This window comes from Ambystoma mexicanum, chromosome 6p (genome assembly GCF_040938575.1).
Source record: "Ambystoma mexicanum isolate Mex_15411 chromosome 6p, UKY_AmexF1_1, whole genome shotgun sequence".
NCBI classification, from domain to species: Eukaryota; Metazoa; Chordata; class Amphibia; order Caudata; family Ambystomatidae; genus Ambystoma; species Ambystoma mexicanum.
The window spans coordinates 644480728-644501247 of record NC_090935.1 but is presented as its reverse complement, the minus strand read 5'-3'; the positions used below and the strand labels follow the sequence as shown (position 1 = coordinate 644501247).

Sequence of the window (20520 nt, the reverse complement as noted above, 5' to 3'; positions counted from 1 at the left end):
AGAATGTCGAGGTTGGCCCTTTTGAATTCTCAGGATACCAGTGACCTTTTCGTGGGGGAGTTGAGACCCTTGACGTTCGGAGAGACAGTCTTGAGGTGACCGGACCTGTCAGCCCTTGTATCAGTGTTTTGCGCAATGCATACACCTTTTGTGCCTGTTCATTGGTCCCCACATGTTGCGGTTCAATGCCAGCTTTCTGAGATTGTGTGTCCCAATATGTTCGCCTGTCGTCTAATTTTTTTCTTCTCCCTCACCCCCCCCCTCCGATTTGACTGTTTGTGGCGTTCGATCCATCTGGGTTGCCTTGACCCGGTCGGTTTTGGAGCACCGGTGAGAATCGTACCCCATTTGGTTCCTCAAATTTAACACATTTCTTATAAATTAACCCCTCCTGGTTGCCCCCTCCCCCTTTAGAATCGAAGGCGTTTAATACTTTTAGAAGAATACATCCCTTCTGTTCTTTCTCCCTCCCGCTAACATTTAGTACCTTTGATTGCCCTTTAGGCTCTTACTTTCTATCAGTCTTGTCCATCTTGTCACTTGATTAGCTTTGTCTAATCTCGAAGACGGAGTGCCTTGTCCGGAAGATGCCGCTGGATTTCTTTCTCGGATCGAGACTAAAGTAGCATCATTGATTTGGTTTTAGTGGTTCAGTGTTCCATGTCTGGGGATATATTCATCCTCCTGAACTTTTGTGAGCCTGAAATCTTCCTTTGTCTTGATCCTTTGGTTTTCCACTCTTCATCTCTGTTTCTTCCATCATTGGAGGCAGGTCCTTTGTCTCGCCCGCCAATCAATTCCGTCATGCACCGATTGATGTCTACTTCGGTTTTTAGTTGCATCTGGTCTCCTTCCCATTCGAAATTAAGGGAGAAAGGGTATCCCAATTAATATCTTACTGCTTTGTCTTTCAGGAATTTGGGGAGAAGGAGGCATTTTCTTCTCATGGCAAGGGTGAGAGATGAGAGGTCTTGGTATACAGTTATGTTTGCTCCTTCCAGGGGGATTTGCGTTCCATGTCTGACCTTGTCGAGGACCCGAGCCTTGTCGGCATAATTGTGGAATCTGGCGAGTATTGTTCACGGGCCTTCCGCGGATCTGCCTGTGCGGTGGATGCAGTCCAGTTTTGGCTCGTCTATTGAGTCGTCCTCAAAGAGTATTTTGATCAGTGCGTGTAGCGTTCTCTTTAGGTCCTGATCCGTTTCTCCTTCTCATTCCGGAACACCAAACATGCGTATATTGTTGCATCACTCCCGGTTCTCAAGGCCGTCGACTTTTAGATGGAACTCTTCATCTCTCTATTCTATTTTTGCTATCCTGACGTCCATTTGTTCCGGATCAGGAGCTAAAGAGAACGCTATACGCGCTATCCTGACGTCCAACCTGGCTGACCATAACAAAATCCCCAAATACAGGGAGTGTGCCTTGGCTCTAAGACCTGCTTATGAAAAAGTGCTTGGTTTTCCTTATAATTTCGCTTTAGCCTGATATCTCTCTGGTGACCCAGAATATCCGGAAATATTCAGAAGTAAAAAAAAGAGGCCCATGCATGTAATGCTGTACCTGCCCAGATGTTGGATACAACAGAAAGTCAAAGCATATGTCTTATGCGGCCCTCTTCATAGAATCTAACATGGGTGACGCAAAGCCATGACTGAAAATCTGATGGAGAGTGGACCCATGAATGACAACCTTTCAGTATTTAAAAAGAGTCTGGTCATCAACTATGCCACACATTTAAAGAATGTCACGTGTGGTGTTCTACTCCATGGGCAGTAATAAGTTCAGCCATTACCCGGATGCGACTAGTGGTGATGTAGCTGGACCCAAAAGGAATAATTTCCCAAACTGGTCTCAAGTCTTGGCAATTGAATGCGTGGTGGTGGTCGGTGGAAAGCAAGAAATTGCAGTGTAGTGAGGAATGGGGGACTTGTTACGGCAATGCTTGACTGTAATGCGTTATTAATTTCACAATCTGTTTGCCCCATTTAGCCATCACACATTTACCCCAGAGAGGTGGGGATCTTGGAAGCCCTGCTCCTGCTATGTTTCTGAGATGGGCCATTGGGGGCATAAATATGCTTTATAGACCTGGTCTGAGGGCCATACCTGGCTTTTTGTGTCCTCGGAGTGAGATTAAGGCCCCAGCACATCAAGGATATTTAATAAGATGTAAGGCCGATACCATCCAGTACGACTAGAGGATAGGGGTCTATAAAGCTATTCTATTCTCCACCGCTCTGTGTAGTGTAAAATATATAGTGCATGAAGCCATCTGCAAGGTCACAGAAAATTGGCTGTGGTGGACTCTCCATTTTGCTGGTAACTTTGCAGCAAGTGATTTGGGATGCATAGTCATAGCACTTTTCTTTTTTGATAGACATCCTACTCCAGAGAGGTGATTGAACACTCGATTGCCACTGAATGAGATCTGTGTCTCCATGTGGACATTTGTAATGGTGAAAAAAGTTAACGTAATAAATACTTGGTCCCCAACTCTTTGGGGAAATGATCACACGTTACGAGAGGAGGAGGGCTTCATCGGTGTCTGGACAGATTTCAGTACCGTTTGAGAGATGAGTTAGTCTATGGATGATGCAGGCTGTCTATGGTGGCACGCATGGTTTGCAGAATGACATTGAGTGCAAGCTCTCAGATACTGATTTTCCCTACAAGCCTGGAGTTGATGTTCTAATCGTCAATGCACAGCACCTCTTCTTCAAGGATAGATTTGTGGCTGCTGTTTGTGACAGCCGGGTTCATGATTGAATGCTGCGTTGTCCTGCCGTGCAATTTCCCGCTAGTACTGAAGCGTCATATTGCTACATTACCTGTCCCCTGGCCGCAATGGGGATCTAATTGGTCTTCTCTGGACACAGTGTTCCACTCCCTGATGCACGATAATATCATGTAATTCTTTGAAATCAACCTAGGAACAGTGGGCTCAGATGTCACCCTTTGGGAATTATATACCGAGGCTTTTTCTATGTCAACAGAACACGGAGTCCTCAAAGCACTAAAGGCAGACTTAAGTAGAGAACGAGTGTTAAGGATACTTGAAAGGCACTACAGTGCATTGCATCTTTAGGAGATATTGTTTGAAATTTAAAGAAAAGGTACATGCTTTCAAGTCAGTAGCTAAGGAAACGAGGAACTTCTCATTGATGCCGACAGGCCTGGTCCATCCCTTGTGTCATCCATTGCATTGCTGACCAGAACTGCGAGCTTCCTGCGCTCTTTGGCACCAACGCTAACATCAGGGATTTGTATGTGAATCTATATGCGAATTGAGAAGTTAAAGCAGGGCTGCACATGTGCCCCTGTGGCATTTGAGCAGATTAGGACATCTATAGATGACCTCCGTTCTGCTAAGGTGCTTTATTTTCACAGGGTAGTATTTGGGATTTTAGAACGAATACTGATTGCTCTTTGCCCCTCACTTGAGCCTGAGGAACCTTTTGAATCTGGCTCCCTACTCGCGCGCATGAAGGGCATTTATTTGACCCTGAAGCCTCACAATTACCCAAACTGCTGGAGATCAAATACATCCATCTCTCTTTGGCAGTTTTCTCACTTCCAGCCTCCACTTGTCAGTGCCTCGCCTAAACACCGAGACTGATCTGGATTGATTGCCACTAGACCCACAGTCTTGAAACTTGCGTCTCCTCTTCTATGCCATGGCTCAGACACTGCTCACTCCTGGTGGCTGCTGTGACTCTGTGTACGGAAACATTATGTGTCGTCCTCTCCTCCTGGGAAGTACTGTTCACTGTTGGGCAACATTTTACCCTTGGCTACTTTAGGTTCTGTGTCACTCTTCTTTATTGCTAACCCACATCCAGAGTATGCACAAGCAACTATTATTCCTTCCTTACTGTTTAGATTGTGTGACTCTGTGAGCAAATCGAACTTTCCTAACACACACGAGTCACCTCCTCGTCTGTGTATCTGTGTGTAAGCCACCCAGCAAGCAAGGTCTTTTCAAGGACAGCAGTACCTGATAAGTGGTAGTTGAAACAATCCTAATGGTACACAGGTCACACCCAACAATGTGGCAACATCAGTGAGCATATATAAAAATAAAAAAATAAATTGCAGACATATTCATAATGACATTTCAAACACGTATGCTTCATTTAAAGAGTTTTAATTTTCATCCTATCCGTGTATTACCTTCCTTTTTACCTTTTCAAGAAGTCAACACTATCATAGATTGACATTTTTTTAAAATATCCAACTGTTTTATCGTTTTCTTCAAGATTACAATATACAACATAAAACTCACGTGCAGTGCATACATATTACACCTTCTATAAGGTCAGTTGTTCTGAAACACATTGTGTTGATCTTTATTTTGTGCATTGGAACTGGTCTGTAGCTAAATCCCTACATGTTATAATTTGCGCTCTTTTAGCCTTCTTCAGGGGATACTTGATTCTAAACGCTCTCTTTGGAATCAACAGTTGTGACTTTGTGGAGACCAGAGAAAAATGGCTGTTACTCCATCCCCCTTTGATCATACCAGATGTAGGTCATGGGTGACTCAATCATCAACCACTTGTTACCTACAGTGTCAATCTTTGTAGCCTATTCTAAACGAGGCCTGGCCCTACTGCTTGAGCCCTTTTTTCTGTTTGGGCCATCCTATGTAGGAGACAACTTGGATTAATTGCCAACTGTACCTTGCAAGTGTAGGAACCCCTCACACCCACCATGTGATGTTTGGGGAGAAAAGGGGTATTAATATAATGTACACCAGCCTTCCTCCTCCTAGCCTCGTAGGAACCTTCCAATTATTAGTACCTGGGACAAGGGGCACAGCCAATCAGGTTATGTGGATCGTGGGCAGAAACCGCCTGGGTGCAGTGAAACCCACAGACTGCTTCCCCTGCCCCGCAAAGCCATCTTACTTACCTAATGGTTGCAGTGACGCCCCTGGCAGCTTCTCGGTCTCCCATTGCCAGACGCCACAGAAATGGTGGAGGGGCTCCATAAGGAGCCCCGCCTTACAACTCCGTGATGGCCATCTTGGAACATTATTTTCTATGAATGAAGGGTATCCCACGAGATGTCCCGTTCATTCATAGAAAGACCCCGCTATCAAGACCCCAGGTTACTGGATAGGCAACCTGGGGTGCTCATCGCGTTTGTAACCCGTTCCACTGGCTATACAGGGGGGTAATGTCCCGTGCCTCGTTAAACGCTCTTTCTTCGCTTGGGCCTTTAACTGGGCTGCCGAGCTGTTACCCTCGGTGTAACCGGTTACTAAAGCCATGTGTTCAGTGGACAAAAGTTCCATCTGATATTCTGTTGGTGGGGAAACGTAAGGGAATCCTGTAAAAATCGGAAGCTTTTGATGCACTTTAGAGGAGGTTTTGGATGCTACACAGAAAGTAATTGCCCCCACTTGCTTCAGATGTACATAGTATCTTTCATACGTGTTCTGTTCTGTTATTTAGTTTCATGCTCTCCCGTTTAATGTAAAAGCGGTTATTCTACTGTATACAAAGTTAGAATGCGTGTTGAGTGCAGCATCCTATCCAGCTCTTGAGCACAGGATCTCCTAGTATAGTTCACATTGCTGGCGTTGGGAACTTTTTAACCCTTGCAGTTGAAATATTTATAGACTTGTTAATACTCTCAGCTCTTTGGTGTGAGGCAGCAAATATGGTTGGAGATTAATGAGTTTCAAGGTGGGGCTCGTGATCTACAACTTTAATGATGACACAGCGGAAATCGCCCATTGTAACGTGCATTAGGAGCCTACTATCAATTGTAATGCATGCACCACACATCTGCCTGGGCCATTTAATATGTGGAATGGGAATTAGTTCTTCCCATTCCAGCCCAGCCCTTTGCCCCCACTTTATATGACTACAATCCAACTCCAACTTACCTGTTGCGCTCTGGCAAACCATTCCTTGCGCCTCTGTAGGCCGGGTCCTCTACAGGCCTACTAATACCAATGAATCTACCATGACTAACATGTCACACTAGATTTCAAGCAGTCCTACAAATCTGCTAACGTATACTCTGAAAAATAAAAGCCCCATGTTAGTAAGAGAAATGCCAACCCAACCGGCTTCAGAGATGTAAAATCCTTTTTGGTTCGGCAATGATGTGAAAGATTTAGGCCTGATTGTGCTATACATTGCACTCTGTATGGTACCGTAGGCTTTTAGGGGTATTTATTTATTCAAATTTGTAGACCGCGCAATGGCCCGGAGGCATCGTGGCGCTTGTTACAGTTTTCTTAGTTACAGATATTTTCAAACAAACGCAGTTTAGAGTACAGGCAAGAGAAAGTGTATAGCAACTCAAGGATTAGGCGAAGCGGGAGGTTTTGAGTTTTCTATGGAAAGCAAGGAGCGAGTTTTCTGCTCTGATGTCAGTGGGTAGTGCGTTCCAAAGTTAGGTTGCGATGTGGGGGAAGCCTAGCACGCCAGCTTTGGATCTGTTGATGCGTGGGGTGTGCAGTTGGTTAGAGTAGTGCTTCCTGGTTGGTCGAATGGACGTATGTTTGGATAACGTCTCTGATGGGTAAGATGGTGCTGTGAGGGTGCTGCATTTATGGGTGAGGGTTAGGATTTTGAAAGTGATGCGTTCTTTGACCGGTAGCCAATGAGCTGCTTGTCTAGCCTGGGAGATATCTTCCCTTTTGGGGATGCTTAAAGCTGCTCGTAGCTCATCGTTTTGTGTGACTTGGAGTCGGTGTACGTTGTTTTTCAGAAGTACCCGCTAGAAGGGTGTTACAATAGTCTAGTTTCGCACCAATGGTTGCTCTAGCTATTGATAGACAGTTGGGCTTGGATAGGTAAGGTTTTATAGCGTTTATAAACTTGGTGGTGTGTGCTGAGGCGGAGGTGATGGCGCTGACCTGCCTAGTCATGGATAGTGTGGAATCTATGTAGACCCCTAGGTTTTCACAGATGTCAAGGCAGGAATAACCGTATTGTCAATGGTGAAGTTGCAAGAGTTTGTCAAGTTTGGCTAATGTAGCTTTTTGACCTAATATGATGACCTTGGTCTTGTCACCGTTGAGGCACAGGCCATTAGTCGCCATCCATGCCTGGATAGTAGAGTATATTTGATGGAGCGCTTCGGTGTCTGTTATATTGTCCAGTGAGAGGTAGGAGTACCTGAGTATCGTCTGCGTAATTAGTATACGCGATACCAAGTGCGTCGAGCTTGTCGAAGAGGGGTTTCGTGAACCGGTTATCCAAAGTGGGTGCTGTGCAGGAGCCCTGTGGGACTCCGCAGTGGATGGTGGTGGGTGCCGCGTTGGCTAGGTTGGAGAATACTTTCATTGCCCTGCCTTCCAAGAAGGAAGTGATCCATCGAGCTGCTTCTTTGGAGAAGTTAGCCGAGTGGGTGAGTTGCTAGGTGAGAGTATTGTGGTCCACTAGATCGAAAGCAGCTGAGAGGTCTAGGAGTAACAGAAGGGGCAGGCTTTCCATTATCCATGATTTGGGTGATCTGTTTCTAAGGCTGTTTCTGTGCCGTGTCCTTTGTGGAAGCCAGATTGCCTTGAGCCGAGGATGGAGTGGGCTTCAAGGAAGTGTTGGATTTGGCTATGTGCAGCTTTATCCAAGATCTTGAGGTGGAACGGCACAGTGGTTATGGGTTGGTAGTTGTTAGGCTGTAGGGGGTCTAGAGTGTTTCGTTTTTTTAGAAGGGGACTGGCCCAAGCGTCTTTTAGGCCAGCAGGGATAGTGCCTGTTCTAAAGGAGTCATTGATGAACGCTGTCAGTAGCGGTGCGAGAAGGTCAGCACATTCCTTGATGAGCTTAGGAGGACATATGTCGCATTTGCACATGGAGTGTTTTAAGTTATTGAGGAGGTTGATAACTTCTGTTTCAGTGATATCGCTGAAAGAGAAGAGGGGTTTGGTGGAGTTGATTGAAGAGGGAGTGGAAGCAGTTTGTTTGGGGCCAGGTTGATGGGGTAGGGATTTGCAGTGGTCCTGGATTTATTTTTTGAAGCAGGTCGATTTTATTTAGTATGGCAGATTGAATACTGGCACACAAGGCTTTGTCTTTGATAATCTCGTCCGGAGTGTTGGGAGGAGAGATGAGTTCATTGAATATGACGAAGATTTCTTTGGATTGTGAGTTGGCATTGGAAATGCGGTCGATGACCGCAGAGTTGGCTTTGGCTTTGGCTATGGTGATGGCAGTTTTAAATTGACGGGAGATTAGGTTGAAATCGTTTTTGGCAGTGTCGTTGGGGTTAGTTTGCCAGCTTTTTTGTGCTTCCCTTTTGCGGGAGAGAAGGGACTGCAGTTCTTCAGTAAACCAGGAGTTAGCGTGCAGGGACTTTTCTTCCTTTTTACTTTCAAGTGGGGCTATTGAGTTGATGGCTTTGGTGAGCGTGTCTTTGTATATGTCTGATAGGGTGTTGGGATCATTGGAGGGGGGCTAGTACAGGGATAAGTAAGGGTGGAGGTTCTCCTTGGTGAGTTTTTAGAGCTTCTCACTTTTGCAGCAGGTGCAGCGGTAAGGGTTTTAGGGTTGACTATGGTAGGAAGGGATAATTCAATACAGTTGTGGTCGGTCCAAGGCATCGCCGTATTGGATGTGTTGGAGGTGAAGCAGTTATGGTCTGCAACCCAGTCCAGGATGCAGCCCTTGGAGTGTGTGGGGCTTGAGACTTTTTGTGGAAAGCCTAGGTCATGGAGTTCTTTGGTGAGTGAAGCAGCAGCTTTATCTTTGTGGACATTGTACCCTAAATTCAGGTCTCCAAGTAGCAAGGTTTTGGTGGAGCTTTTTAGGTTGTCACCGAGTAGATGGATCAGGTGTCCCTGGAAGTCTGCGGAGAGGCCTGGGGGGCGGTACAACACGTGAATGTTGATTGTGCTGCTAAGGGACAGAGAGAACTTGGCAGATAGAATGTCTGCGTTACTGGTTGGTGGGTAACTGATAAGCCTGAGGGGGAGGGTGTCTTTAGTGATGATGGCTACTCCGCCTCCTAGGCGTGCTGGTCTATCTTGTCTGAGGATGGTAAAACCCGGGGGGAGAGAAAGGACGAGGGCGGGCCAGAAGCTTCATGTAGCCATGTTTCTGTGATGGCTAGTAGGTCAAGGTTAAGATTGGTTAGGAGGTCCTGTATTTCTAGGGCATGGGCTGCGAGAGAGTGAGCATTAAGTAGAGCAAATTTAATAAATGGTGTAAGTGTGGTTTTGGTGTCTGTGAGTGGCTGAGTCCAGAGTGGGGGGCGCAGCCATGATGGGATCTGCTCGGGAGTGTGGGTATGTATTTAGGTGCGGTAAGGTGTTCGAGGAGTGGAGTAGTATTCCTGTGGAAGGAACGGGATCCTAATCGTAGATTTCTGGATGCTGTGAGTGTGGGATGACAACTAAGTTCTAGAGGTTGAGTTCGAAATCTGAGTCTGTTGAGTCTACTATCTGTAGTGGGGCAGTGAGGTAGGCATGAAGTGGCTGTATGTGGGTTGCAGAGCCGCTGTTTGATGGCTAAGGTGGACATAGTGGCATGTGGATATGGCGCTGATGTGGTGTGATGAGGTGGAGGCACGCACGCAGGTGGGTTTGGTATTGGAAGTGGTCAGGAAGAGAGAGGAGAGAGTGAGAAGGAGAAGGAGCACAAGCAAAGAGGTTGTGGTGGGGCAGCTTGAGTTCTTGTTGGAGACTTTGGGCAGCATGGTGTGCCTGGGTCAATAACCACAAGCAATATTGTGGGTTAACAAGGCGCTAGGTGGCACCTTATGGTGGTGTCTAGGTGGGCAGTAAACAGTTTTCTCGCGGCTGTCCGACTATAGTTAATGATTATCACAGGCAGTAATGGGCCTAGGCAGGGCAACAGTGCCGTGTACTGGCGTGAGGACCGGCAGCAGTCAAATTACATATAACAGTCTATGTAGCAATCAGGTTTTAGTTAATATTAATCACAGGCATTAATGGGCTCGGCAGGGCAACATCGCCAAGTACTGGAGAGGCAATAGACAACTTAATATAGCATTCAAAGTTCTAGGTGCATGGACCTGTATGAAATGACCTGACAACATGCAATTCGTCTGAGTGGGCTGAGCATAGTATGTCTTTCGGAGGTTCCCGGTGGCACAATACGTGAGGTATCAGGTTAATGTATAGCAAGTGAATGATAACATAGTGTCAGTAGTATGCACATCTGCACCAAGTAAAGTTTGTCGGATGTTGTAGGGCGAAGCACTATGTAAGGATCAGAAACTGGGAGGTGGGGTCTGAAGGAAGCAGAGCACTTTTTAATGGTGAACTGTACTCGCATAGTGGCAGATAAAGTGATAACTAGACGTGTGACCATCCGCGACCCGTCACGGACAGGTGCAGACGGGCCCTTTTGTTGGCCCTTCTGTGTTGTGGCAAGTTTGGTCCATGGCTGGCACCATCTTGACCTTTGCATCCAGTGTGGTAGCCCCAGGCATCAGGGGGAGCTTGGTGCGGGGTGCTAGTCACAACATTCCTAGGTAGCGGGTTTTGAATTCTCAAGTGCATCTTTACCGTTGTTTTGCTGTCTGTGTGGAGCTGGGCCTTGTGTGAAACCGACTTGCGGTAGTTGTTTTAGAGCAGTCCAGTGCAAGATGTCTGCCATCATCATTTACTTCTAGGTCCTAAGATTGGCGATTTCCAAGAGGCAGTAAAGATTCCTTGTCATCGCACATTTCTAGGGTATGCTGAAGATACTCACAGCCACTGCATGATATAGAACGGCAGCATCCTTATCAGAGGAGGACAAAGGCCCATTGCTTCTGTTAATAGTTGATCAAATAGCCAATGTGGAAGCTTGAGGCAAATGCCCAGACTGAACCGGCATGCAGCCATGCCGAGTTTCACCTTCATCCTAGAAAGTTGTCACTAGGGTCAGAAGAGAGATTTAGGTGTTCTGCAATTGTCTCCCAGAGGCCACCAGATAGTTTGACAGTTCTACAGAGTTCTTCCCAGAAGCACCCTTTCAGATTGCTTCTCTTCCCACAGAGTTAGCTAATCACTTTTTATTTCGTTCATAGCAGCTTACAAATGGAGAAGATGATCAAATAAGTCATGACTGGGTGGGGCATGCAGAATATTGGGTTCCATAGCCAGTTTGTCAATGTGGAGGCTCACACTTGTATTCACTTTTGCATCAGCAGCAGACCTTGCTTGTAGTGTGGAATGCCGAGAGCACTTTGCGGCACCTTCTGCAAATGGCTCTTCGCTGCTTGGTTTCTCTAGGCCTCTCCCAAGCAGAACCTTGCTGCTCAGCCTTGTCTGAGGGGATGACTTATCGGCTAACTTGGTCTCCAGTATTAATGACTTAAACCTGTTAACATTCGGACAGTTTTCCATATATAACAAAGGCCTATGCATGGAGCGCTCCAGCAGCTTCAAGCAGTGATTTATCTGCTTGAAATTGAGGCAGAGATTGTGAGTAGCCAGGCGATGTCTGGGGAGGGGACTCCATGGCAATGTTAATATAGGTAAATCTACACAGCTTGGAAGGATGTAAGATTCTTTGCTCCATATGGTTTCTATGGATACCCTTTTGTATGAACCCTTCAGTGAGACACTTGGATGGAGTGGCTAAGTGCTCTGTATGCGCTATACACATCTAACTACATCTGAAAGATCACGAGCTCCATCACTGCTTGTGCATGTGTTAATTAATGTGTTCTATGCTTTGTTATAGGTCCTCCTGACGGTCTTCTCTTCTGACCAAGGAAAAAGAATCTTGCCTTCCAACTAACCGTTTCACAATGTATCCCTTTTCCATACCTGTTTGTTTTGGAGGCAGCAGTACCGGACATTCCAGCAAGTTTATTTTTGTTCTTTTCGTATTTGGAGTGGTCCTGTTCTGTGCGGGACTCTTGCTTTCGATCTTTGGTTTTCAGGCATGCCAGGCTGAAAGCTTCAGCGACTGCAGCATGACGCTGAAAGTTCTGGGTCCTTCGCTTGCTGCAGTCGGACTGGGGTCTATATTGATAGCAAAGTCTAGAGCAAGGCTTCATCTGCAACAAAGGCAACTGCAGGGAGAACAGGTGGACGTTGACCGCTTCTTCCTCTGTGGAGAAAATAACCAGTTTGCCCAGTTTCTGATTTTTGGATTCCTGTTTTTAACCAGTGGAGTTCTCATTAGTGTGCTTGGAATGTGGGTACCTGGATGCACCACTTCATCACCACAACAGCAAAGGAACAATACCAGCATTTCCGACGCTGAACATCGAAGCTGTGGCTTTCTTTCCCTACAAATAATGGGGCCTTTGATTGTTCTTGTGGGGCTGTGTTTTTTTGTGGTGGCACATATCAAGAAGAAGCACGTTATGGGTCCAAATGACGAGGGATCTATTGAGGAAGAACAGCAGACGCATAGCTCTGAGCCATTCCAGATAACCGTGGGTAGGTGGATGTCTATTCATCTTTAATCGATTTCATTCTAGAATGATAGTTTGAAACTGTACCTGTTGATTTATGTTCCTGCTCTTGCCTTCATTAATGATGATGCCTGTGCCCTGTATCTAACATTTGCTTTCTGAAATGTCTCTGGAGCTGTTTATGCACTTGCAGGCTAAGCAGAATGCTCCAATTTCTTAGTCACAACCTGATTGGTCAGAAGTCATGGTATTCATTTTGTAGTAAAAGTCCCACCGTAGCGGCTGCGCTCGCTTTTCTGATCATCTTTATCTGCAGTGCCCCTTGTACTCCTGCCCCAAAAGTCTTGCAGAATTGTTCTTGGTTCTCATTGGTAAAATCCTCCAGGGCAAACCTCAAGCATGCACTCCTTTGGCAGGCCTTAGAACTTCAGTCTACTGGCATTCCTGTTCTCCGCCTCCTAAGCTACCACTGGCAGTGGCATACTTGAACTTTTGTCTAATACTCGCTGCTGTCACCTTACCATTTGTGATACTGCAAGGGAGACCTCTGTCCCGTTGCTTGCCTCTACTATGAAATTGGTACAGCATTCCTTGAATGTATCACTCCGTTGGCAACCGGCCTGTCAACTCCTCCTTGGAAATGCTTTTTGTTCCTCATGCGGAGTACTACATAATTAGGCAACATGCTGAGCTTGTAATAGAATTGCTTATTTAGTTAATATTTATCGAGAGTGAGAGAGAGGCATAGTTAATAATTGACTGTGACGTAGACCTGTAAAACGGGTAGGGGCAAACGTGCATTTTTATTGCAGAACTCCTAGAACTATATGAATAGGTTACTCAAAACATCAAGAAGTGATGGTAACAGTTTCCTAAAAATAGAAAAGCTACATGCAAACATATAGTGACTAGGTAAATACATATACATTAAGTAGATGTGATTTTTCACTTTGAGGAAGGTGTTTAGGGACTTCCATTAGAGCTGTTCAATTCATACTTCGTTAAATTCCGACCTTGTTCAATAGTTGGCTGTCTTTTTGAGGAGAGCCTGTGTGGTGGTTGCCAGTACCATCCACATCCAACATGAGCCATTAATCAAAACCAATCATACTACTACATGTCCAAAAGTACCCTGAAGCGATCCAATGGTCTGGCATCCAGGTTGCAGGTCCCATGAGTTAATATGAGGCGTTTGCTTTGATGAAGACCATGTGATGTGCACCCATGAGAATTGTTTGTGTGTTTGAGGCTAAGGCTTGGAAATAATGCTGAGCTAAAATCTGCATAGAGGTTAACAATCCTATTGCCAATGAAAGTGAGGGATTCACTGCTGTGCTGTTCAGTTCAATCAACTGTGATGTTCCAGCAATCTGCATGAACCTGGTTGTGAAACATCCTGAAGAATCCAGCAGGATGTCCTTGAACCGGAGGCAATATGGGATTGTACTGCTCTGCCCAGATTAACCATTTGTCCACTGAATGTTCTTCACCCAGCACTGCTGTTTTTTTTTGCATATTCAGGCAAACGCGTCTGAGCTTACGAGAATACTATGGCGAACCAGAAGAAGGACTCGGACTACAGTGGGTCTACCGCCTATATGGCCCTATCAGTATGAGGGAAGTTCCCTGCCTTCTAAACAAAACTAACGGTGCTCATCGAAGTCCAATTCCTAATCGAATAACTGGCCCTACCACTTTAGGAAATCTAACTTGAAAGAAAAGGGGAGACTTTAGCAACAGTCTCGGTGTGAGCTTCTGCCTGGCCCAACTTATAGTTGACTTTTTCAGTCTCAAAGTTCATTTAGGACATGGTAATACAGTAGTCTGGTAGTTAAAATTACAAATCTTCTGTATTGTATTCTCTTCCGCCTTGGAAAAGGAGAATTCTTCTTAGATTACTTTCCCAGATTTTTACAAGTGTTGAAATCCCCACCAGGATCACTTTTAACACACTTTCTGTGTCTTCATCTGCGTGGCACTGGGACTCCACCTAAGCCCTGTGGCTCTTTGATAGGTGTATTCATTCTCAATAGTGGTAGCGGTAATAATCCACTCAGAACCTTGACTTTAATGGAAAAAATGTATTGCGAGATGGGACCATTTTGATCTCAGTAGAGATCATGTCTTGGCCGTAGGTGACCTCAACCCACAATTTGAGCCCTTGAAAGAACTCCAGGATCTTTGGAATGAGCAAAATGTAGCCTGGGAGATCCCTGCTCTAGTAGCAGAATATCCTATAAGATCACATAACAAAGCCATTGATTCTGCAAGGGTCCTATATGGGCTCAATATGAGTGCTTGTACTGGTCATTTTGCTCTTGACCAACCAGCAAGCAAACCCTTTTACGGTCATGGAAACTCTTACCTGATTGACGGCATCTTAGTTTCAGCTAGAGATTGGGATTTAGTTGAACATTTCACAGTTTTAGAACGCTATGAAAGCGACCATAGTCCTTTATCTGCTGGCCTTAGATCTCTGGGCCAACTAATGGCAAGACCCGCAAACCCAATTAAGACCTCACATATCACTAGACATTCCAGTTGCTTGGTTAGGTGGGCAAAGATAGTATCCATTGATACTAAGAAATCCATATACCAGGCTGCCTTGGGCAACTTGGAGAACATCTGCAGTGGCGCCTGTAGTGATGAATTTGGTGGCAGAATTTGATAACCTAGTTAATTTGTTCCCATTGGTAACCCACCCAACATTTGGGGTTGAGAAACGGACTGAAAGTTGACAGCTGGTTCGATGAGGAATGTAGAGCTTCAGAAAAGGATGTAATGCTCTGTTTGGCCGACAATACATGGGCAGATAAGACACAATTACTCCTCTGCAGCGTACTTTATAAATCTGTTATAAAAATACAGAAAGAGGTATATTACAAGGCAAAGTGGGAAGATTTATTAAAGACAGCTAAAAGGGGTGACGTGGCTACATACCGGAAGCTTGTAATGGATAGAGGTGCATGGGGATACCAAACTACAATGCATTATAAACCCAAGTACATGGCCATTTTCATGAGTTATATGGGGTCACTGCAGATGGTGCTGATGGACCGGAATTGGTGGCCGAGATTGACTCATCGAATTTGGGTGTAATGGACTTCACTCTTACAATGGCAGGGGTGGAAGAAGCCATTAGGAAGGCAAAGGGACTGAAAGCTCTGTATCTGGACCGAGTCCTTGTTTTATTTAAGGAAGAAACAATTGTGTGGGTACCAACTTTGTGGGGGCTATTTAATGCAGTAATTAAACTAAATAAGTTCCCAGGTTCTTGCCTATAAAGACTGTAGGGGTGGGGGGGTTCTGTACTTCTGCTCTCTATATGGTAGAGGAGAGGCACAGAGGACCCCAGCCAAGATTCTCTATTACGGTAGCAATGGACAAGTAATAAAGGCCTAGTTTCTCAGGAGGTGATGCAGGCTGGTTCTTAGGTACAGTGCAGTCCCCAAGCCCCACAAAGGAATGTCCAGACGCTGTATTAGTTAAAACGCAGTCTTAATATAATTAAGTTCATGGTTATCTACACAATCACAATAACTCACTTTGTGCTCAGTAAATCTACCATGGTAAATATATCCAGTTCTAAGTGGTACCTCAATTAGTATCAGATTTCATTAAAGTGCATCAACTGTATTCTGGTTAAATGTCACGCAAATCACTTAATAAAGGTAACCAACAATATTCATAGGAGGAAAGCAGTTGGTTAGAACAATTGGCAGAATACTGGCCCATACCAACTAGACACAGTTCTTTGTGGAGATCCCTTCCCACCTGGGTAACCTGTAAAGTAAAGATAGATCAGCAGCCCAGTCCACATATTGTTCTATAAGTCTTATTTCTTCTATAATGTTTCTACCACCCCAATGTACCTGGAAAAGCAGAGTTCGACGACAAGTCATCGACGGATCCTTCTTGAGTGGCTCATTTTAAAGCAGGAGCCACGGATCGTCGAGATCCCTCGAAGAAAGACGATCTGCAAGGAAGAGGCTTGCTGGGATCCTCGACCTCGATGTCGATAGTTCAGGACTGCAAAGATTTTGTGAAGAACTGTGGCCCAGCAAGGGCGTTGAGGAGTCCGGCGTCTCTACGGTCGTTGGGTGGTGGGAAACCCACCGGCGAATGCTCCTCGGCGCATCGCCGGCCTGGCCTTCTCCGGCGGGCTAAGGTGGGCGGCGGTACAGACGAGTGTGTCCGTGAATCAAAAGTCTTAGGCAAAGGAGCATTTGACTCCTGTCATCAGCGGCACGGCGGCAACATGGCTACGACGGGCCTCCATCAGTTGCAGCAAACTTGCGAACCGTGGTAGATGACGGTGGACGGAATGTCCGGGGCTGATCTTCGTTCTCCTCGGCGGTCCCAGTCTCCATTCGGCAGCCTGTCGGGGGTCTGACTTCCAGGTTTCTTCGGCAAAAGTTAGTGGTGCTCGATGGTGCCTCGGAGCGAGGGAAGAGGATGCCTAACCAGGTCCTCTCTTGGATTAGTCTTGACAGCTTTCGGCCTTCGGATTACGGCGAAGGGAGACCGCAGTCAACCTTCTTCTTCAGGCTCAGCTTCGAGATTTAAGCGTCAGTTTCAACTTCTGACCGATTTCTAGCAGTGAGAGGCCCCCAGATATACTAGTTGATCTCCCATTCATTCTGCTGGGTCACACTCAGGCAACCAATCACTCAGAAGGGCATTCAGCAGTCAGTCAGCCAATCGGGCATACAGTGCATTCGGGCCATTCTCCTCCCTCTCAGACACTCACAACAAGGTATGTCTATTGGGACAAGTACCCAGCCATTCAACACTACACACTGGGCAGGGCTGTCTCAGTCACTGTGTCAAACACCAGAAACCAGACATCCACAACAAGAAGTGCATATTGGTCACACACTCCATTCACCCAGGTCCCACCCACAGGGTGTACCCACAACATACAGTCACTGGGAAGGTGCCAGCCAGTCTGGAATGAACTCCACAACAATACCATATATGGAACTTCCACCCAAAAGCCTGTGGGGGGGGGGCAGAGACAGGGCTGCCCAGGACTTTGGGAAAACAAGGTAACGGGCAATAGAAAGCAAGAGGCCACAGGGGCATCTTGTTTCCTATCAGGAATCAACTGATTCCAATGGCAGGGCCTGGGTATCCCAAAATGGAGGATTCTCAGAGCACCTCTCAAATTCAGCATGGAGCTGCCACCAGCCCACACCCTGCTTTGTGGGCCACACACAGGTGCCCAAAAACATACACTAGGGGCACAGGGTTATACCCCCACCTGTGGGTGCCATAAGAGTATCCCATGGGTCTGTACACCGAATCAAAAAACAGGAAGAGCTGCACTGCCATGAGTCCCACATGGACTCCTGGCCAGAAAACAATACAGAACACAAATGAATAATGACTACAGGACAAGGAAGGTGAGGCCCTGTCCCTCTAATGCATTTCCAGCATCACATTGCCGCAGGGCTGAAATATAAAAAAGGTGGGAGGGAGAAGCCTGGTAACTAGCAGACAATTTAATTACTCGACTCAGTGGGGGGGGGGGGGGGATCTTTGCCAAGGCTATTCTGAGATACCTGCTGGATGGTAGCCAGTGATGATCTCGCAGTGAAAATGGCTGCCAGGTGGTGACATTTCCCTAAAAATGCACCCTCCAGACAATCAAACGCTTTCCCCAAATAGTCTAGGTTTGGAGGTAATAGATAAGTATACCCCTCCTAGAATATTTGGGGATAGAATTTTAGGGGTCTAGGTAAAAATGTTGCCTACCTGGCGACGTTTTCATGGCGACATTATCACATGCAGTCCTGCAGGATTGAGGTGTTAAGTGCTTTTATCAGTCACCTTCAGGTGGGGTTCCAGCCATGTGCACAACCGATCAGTGCTTTCGCCTGTTTTTCATTTTGCAGAAGTACACTCTTCTAAATAAAGTTTGATATATGCAGTCTTTGTGGATCTGAATAACACCTTTGATGGTGTTCCACAAAATCTACTCTGGCGGGTATTTAAAGGAGGGACATTCCAACCCATTTGCTAGTTATCATCTGACAGTTGTACATTGAAAACAAGGCAGATGTGCGCTGGGGGCTTGCAGAGGAGGTGACTGATGCATTTGATGTAAAAAGAGGAGCGAGACAAGGATGCGTCCTTGACCCACTCCTATTCTGTATTTATATAAATGTAGTCATCAACTATTTAGTGGCTAACTGCTCCATGAAGAATTTTGATTCTCCCACGCCAGGCATAGACAAGATCCCAAAGTTCACACACATCATTTGCGTTCTCAGGTCTGGAGCATTTGCTTCCCATTAGTTCTCATCTCGGCAGTAAAGACACTTATAGTGTGGAGATCGGGGACCTGGGCTCATCTCCTTCCTCTGGTCTGCAGTGGTTGTGCCACCAGTGAGGACAGTTGTCTAACCATCGCCGTCCTTCTCCAGACCGGAGTCTCTTGCTCAGTCAAAATAACCACCTTGCATCCTCCAACTAGCAGGTCTCGCTTCTTCCATGCCACTGCGGGTTCCCACGGCTTGGCGTGGCTCTGCCCCTCCAAGACGTCCCTACAGTGGCTCGCCTCTGCATAGCAGGTACTCTCCTTCCTCCGTAGGAGCCGCATCTGCACTCGCAGGTTGCTCTGCTCTTATGCATGTCATCAGCACTAGCAGAATTGTCCTCCTTTTCTTATGGAATTTATGGAATTTAGGCTATCTTCAGAATTACCTGAAGCCAAAAGAGTGCAAGAAAGTTATTTGTTGGTTACAGTTATAACGGCAGATGCCAAAGACTTTCCAACCCCCATATAGGCAGAAAGGGTGTTAGGGACTGCGAGTTCCTGGTCGGAATGGGAGGCCTTTTCTATAAGAGGTGAGTCACTCCAGTGAGTTCTCAGACCCCTACCGAGGGTCTTGCTTAGTGGGCTCACCTCCCTAGCCTCAAAGGGGGTGGCTCCCCTTTGGGGAGAAGGGACGAATTGTTCAGATTTGTCACAATACCATGTAGCCTTTTTGCAAAAGGGAACAATTACATAGCTGACTGCAGAGCAAGATTATAGCTCTCCAGGTAGGGGTTGGGAACCTGTTCTTTGGTGAAAAGAAATGAATGTGCTTTAAAGACTAGGTCAAAACGATCGTGCTGGAGTAGCCTCTGGGCTGGTCCTGTGCAGCCTTAGGTCCATAGCATATCTGAGAGATCAATATCTCTAATCTATGTTCAGGCCACCATTCTGATCACCTATTTCTATGGGGGAGATAAAGGCTTTGCTTTAGACAATGAACACGCTGGTTGGGTTCCATGCACCTGTGGATCCTGTGTTGTCCAAAAGATCAGTCTTTGCAGCATAAGTGGAATCCTCAACCTATCAGTTTGGGGGTCACCCAACAAGACCATGCATAGAAACTCCACCATTTATTACCTTTTTCCTTACAAATATAGTACGAACCATGCTGAAGTGGCTAACATAGGACTGTACAACAGCGGTGATAAACATGTTTTGCCGGTAGACTATGTGTATCTTCTAAAAGTTCAGGCGAAAGATGAAGCCCAGTAGCATGGATGCTCCGTTTGAAGTAAGGCCCTTTTTAACACACGAAATCTCAAACCAAATGACAACCTTTCTCAACGTGGCAAGGGAGCCAGCCAAAAAAGACATAAATTGAAATAAAGCTTTGAAGATTAGATACACCACTTTTAAGATCCACAATTGTGGTATAGAAAGGATAAATATGATGCGTTTGCTCCAGAAATCAAATAAGCACATTATGTACATGTGGTGTCTGGGAATTTGCCGAAGCATAGGGCTACTCCGTGCATATGAAGGAGATACAGGGCAATGAGGTAGAAGCCGACCATCTGTCCCTGGTGCTTTACTACATGAGAGATGTTTAATTGTTCTTTTAATATCATCCTTAGTTTTCAGGGCATCAAGTACTATTGCCTGCTTGAATTCAGGAATCTGAATTGGGCTGTGTCAAGATAATCTAGAATGTCCGCTTGGGTGCATTGTGTTTGAGGGATTTAAAGAAGTTTGTAATATGAATGAAACGTCTGTTTCTTGACCTCGTTTCCCAGGCAACATTTTCTTAGTTCCTTGATTTAGGTCTTTCCTTGGTCTCGCAGGAACTATCCATATTGGCAGCCTGTCTGGTTTGTCATTTATAGTGTCCAGCATTTTGGTGTCTGTGGATAGGTTTGTTC

General features: G+C 45.9%; 1 protein-coding gene across 2 annotated transcripts in view; it reads left to right on the top strand.

Moving 5' to 3' along the window:
* TMEM171 (transmembrane protein 171) overlaps window positions 1-20520 on the top strand; it is a 183863-nt gene that overhangs the window by 113152 nt on the left and 50191 nt on the right. For both annotated transcript variants that reach the window (XM_069627504.1, XM_069627505.1), the window contains one exon: window positions 11658-12364. In XM_069627504.1, coding sequence (XP_069483605.1) covers window positions 11725-12364 — 640 coding nt within the window. In that variant the 5' untranslated portion in view covers window positions 11658-11724. The remainder of the gene's footprint in view (window positions 1-11657; window positions 12365-20520) is intronic.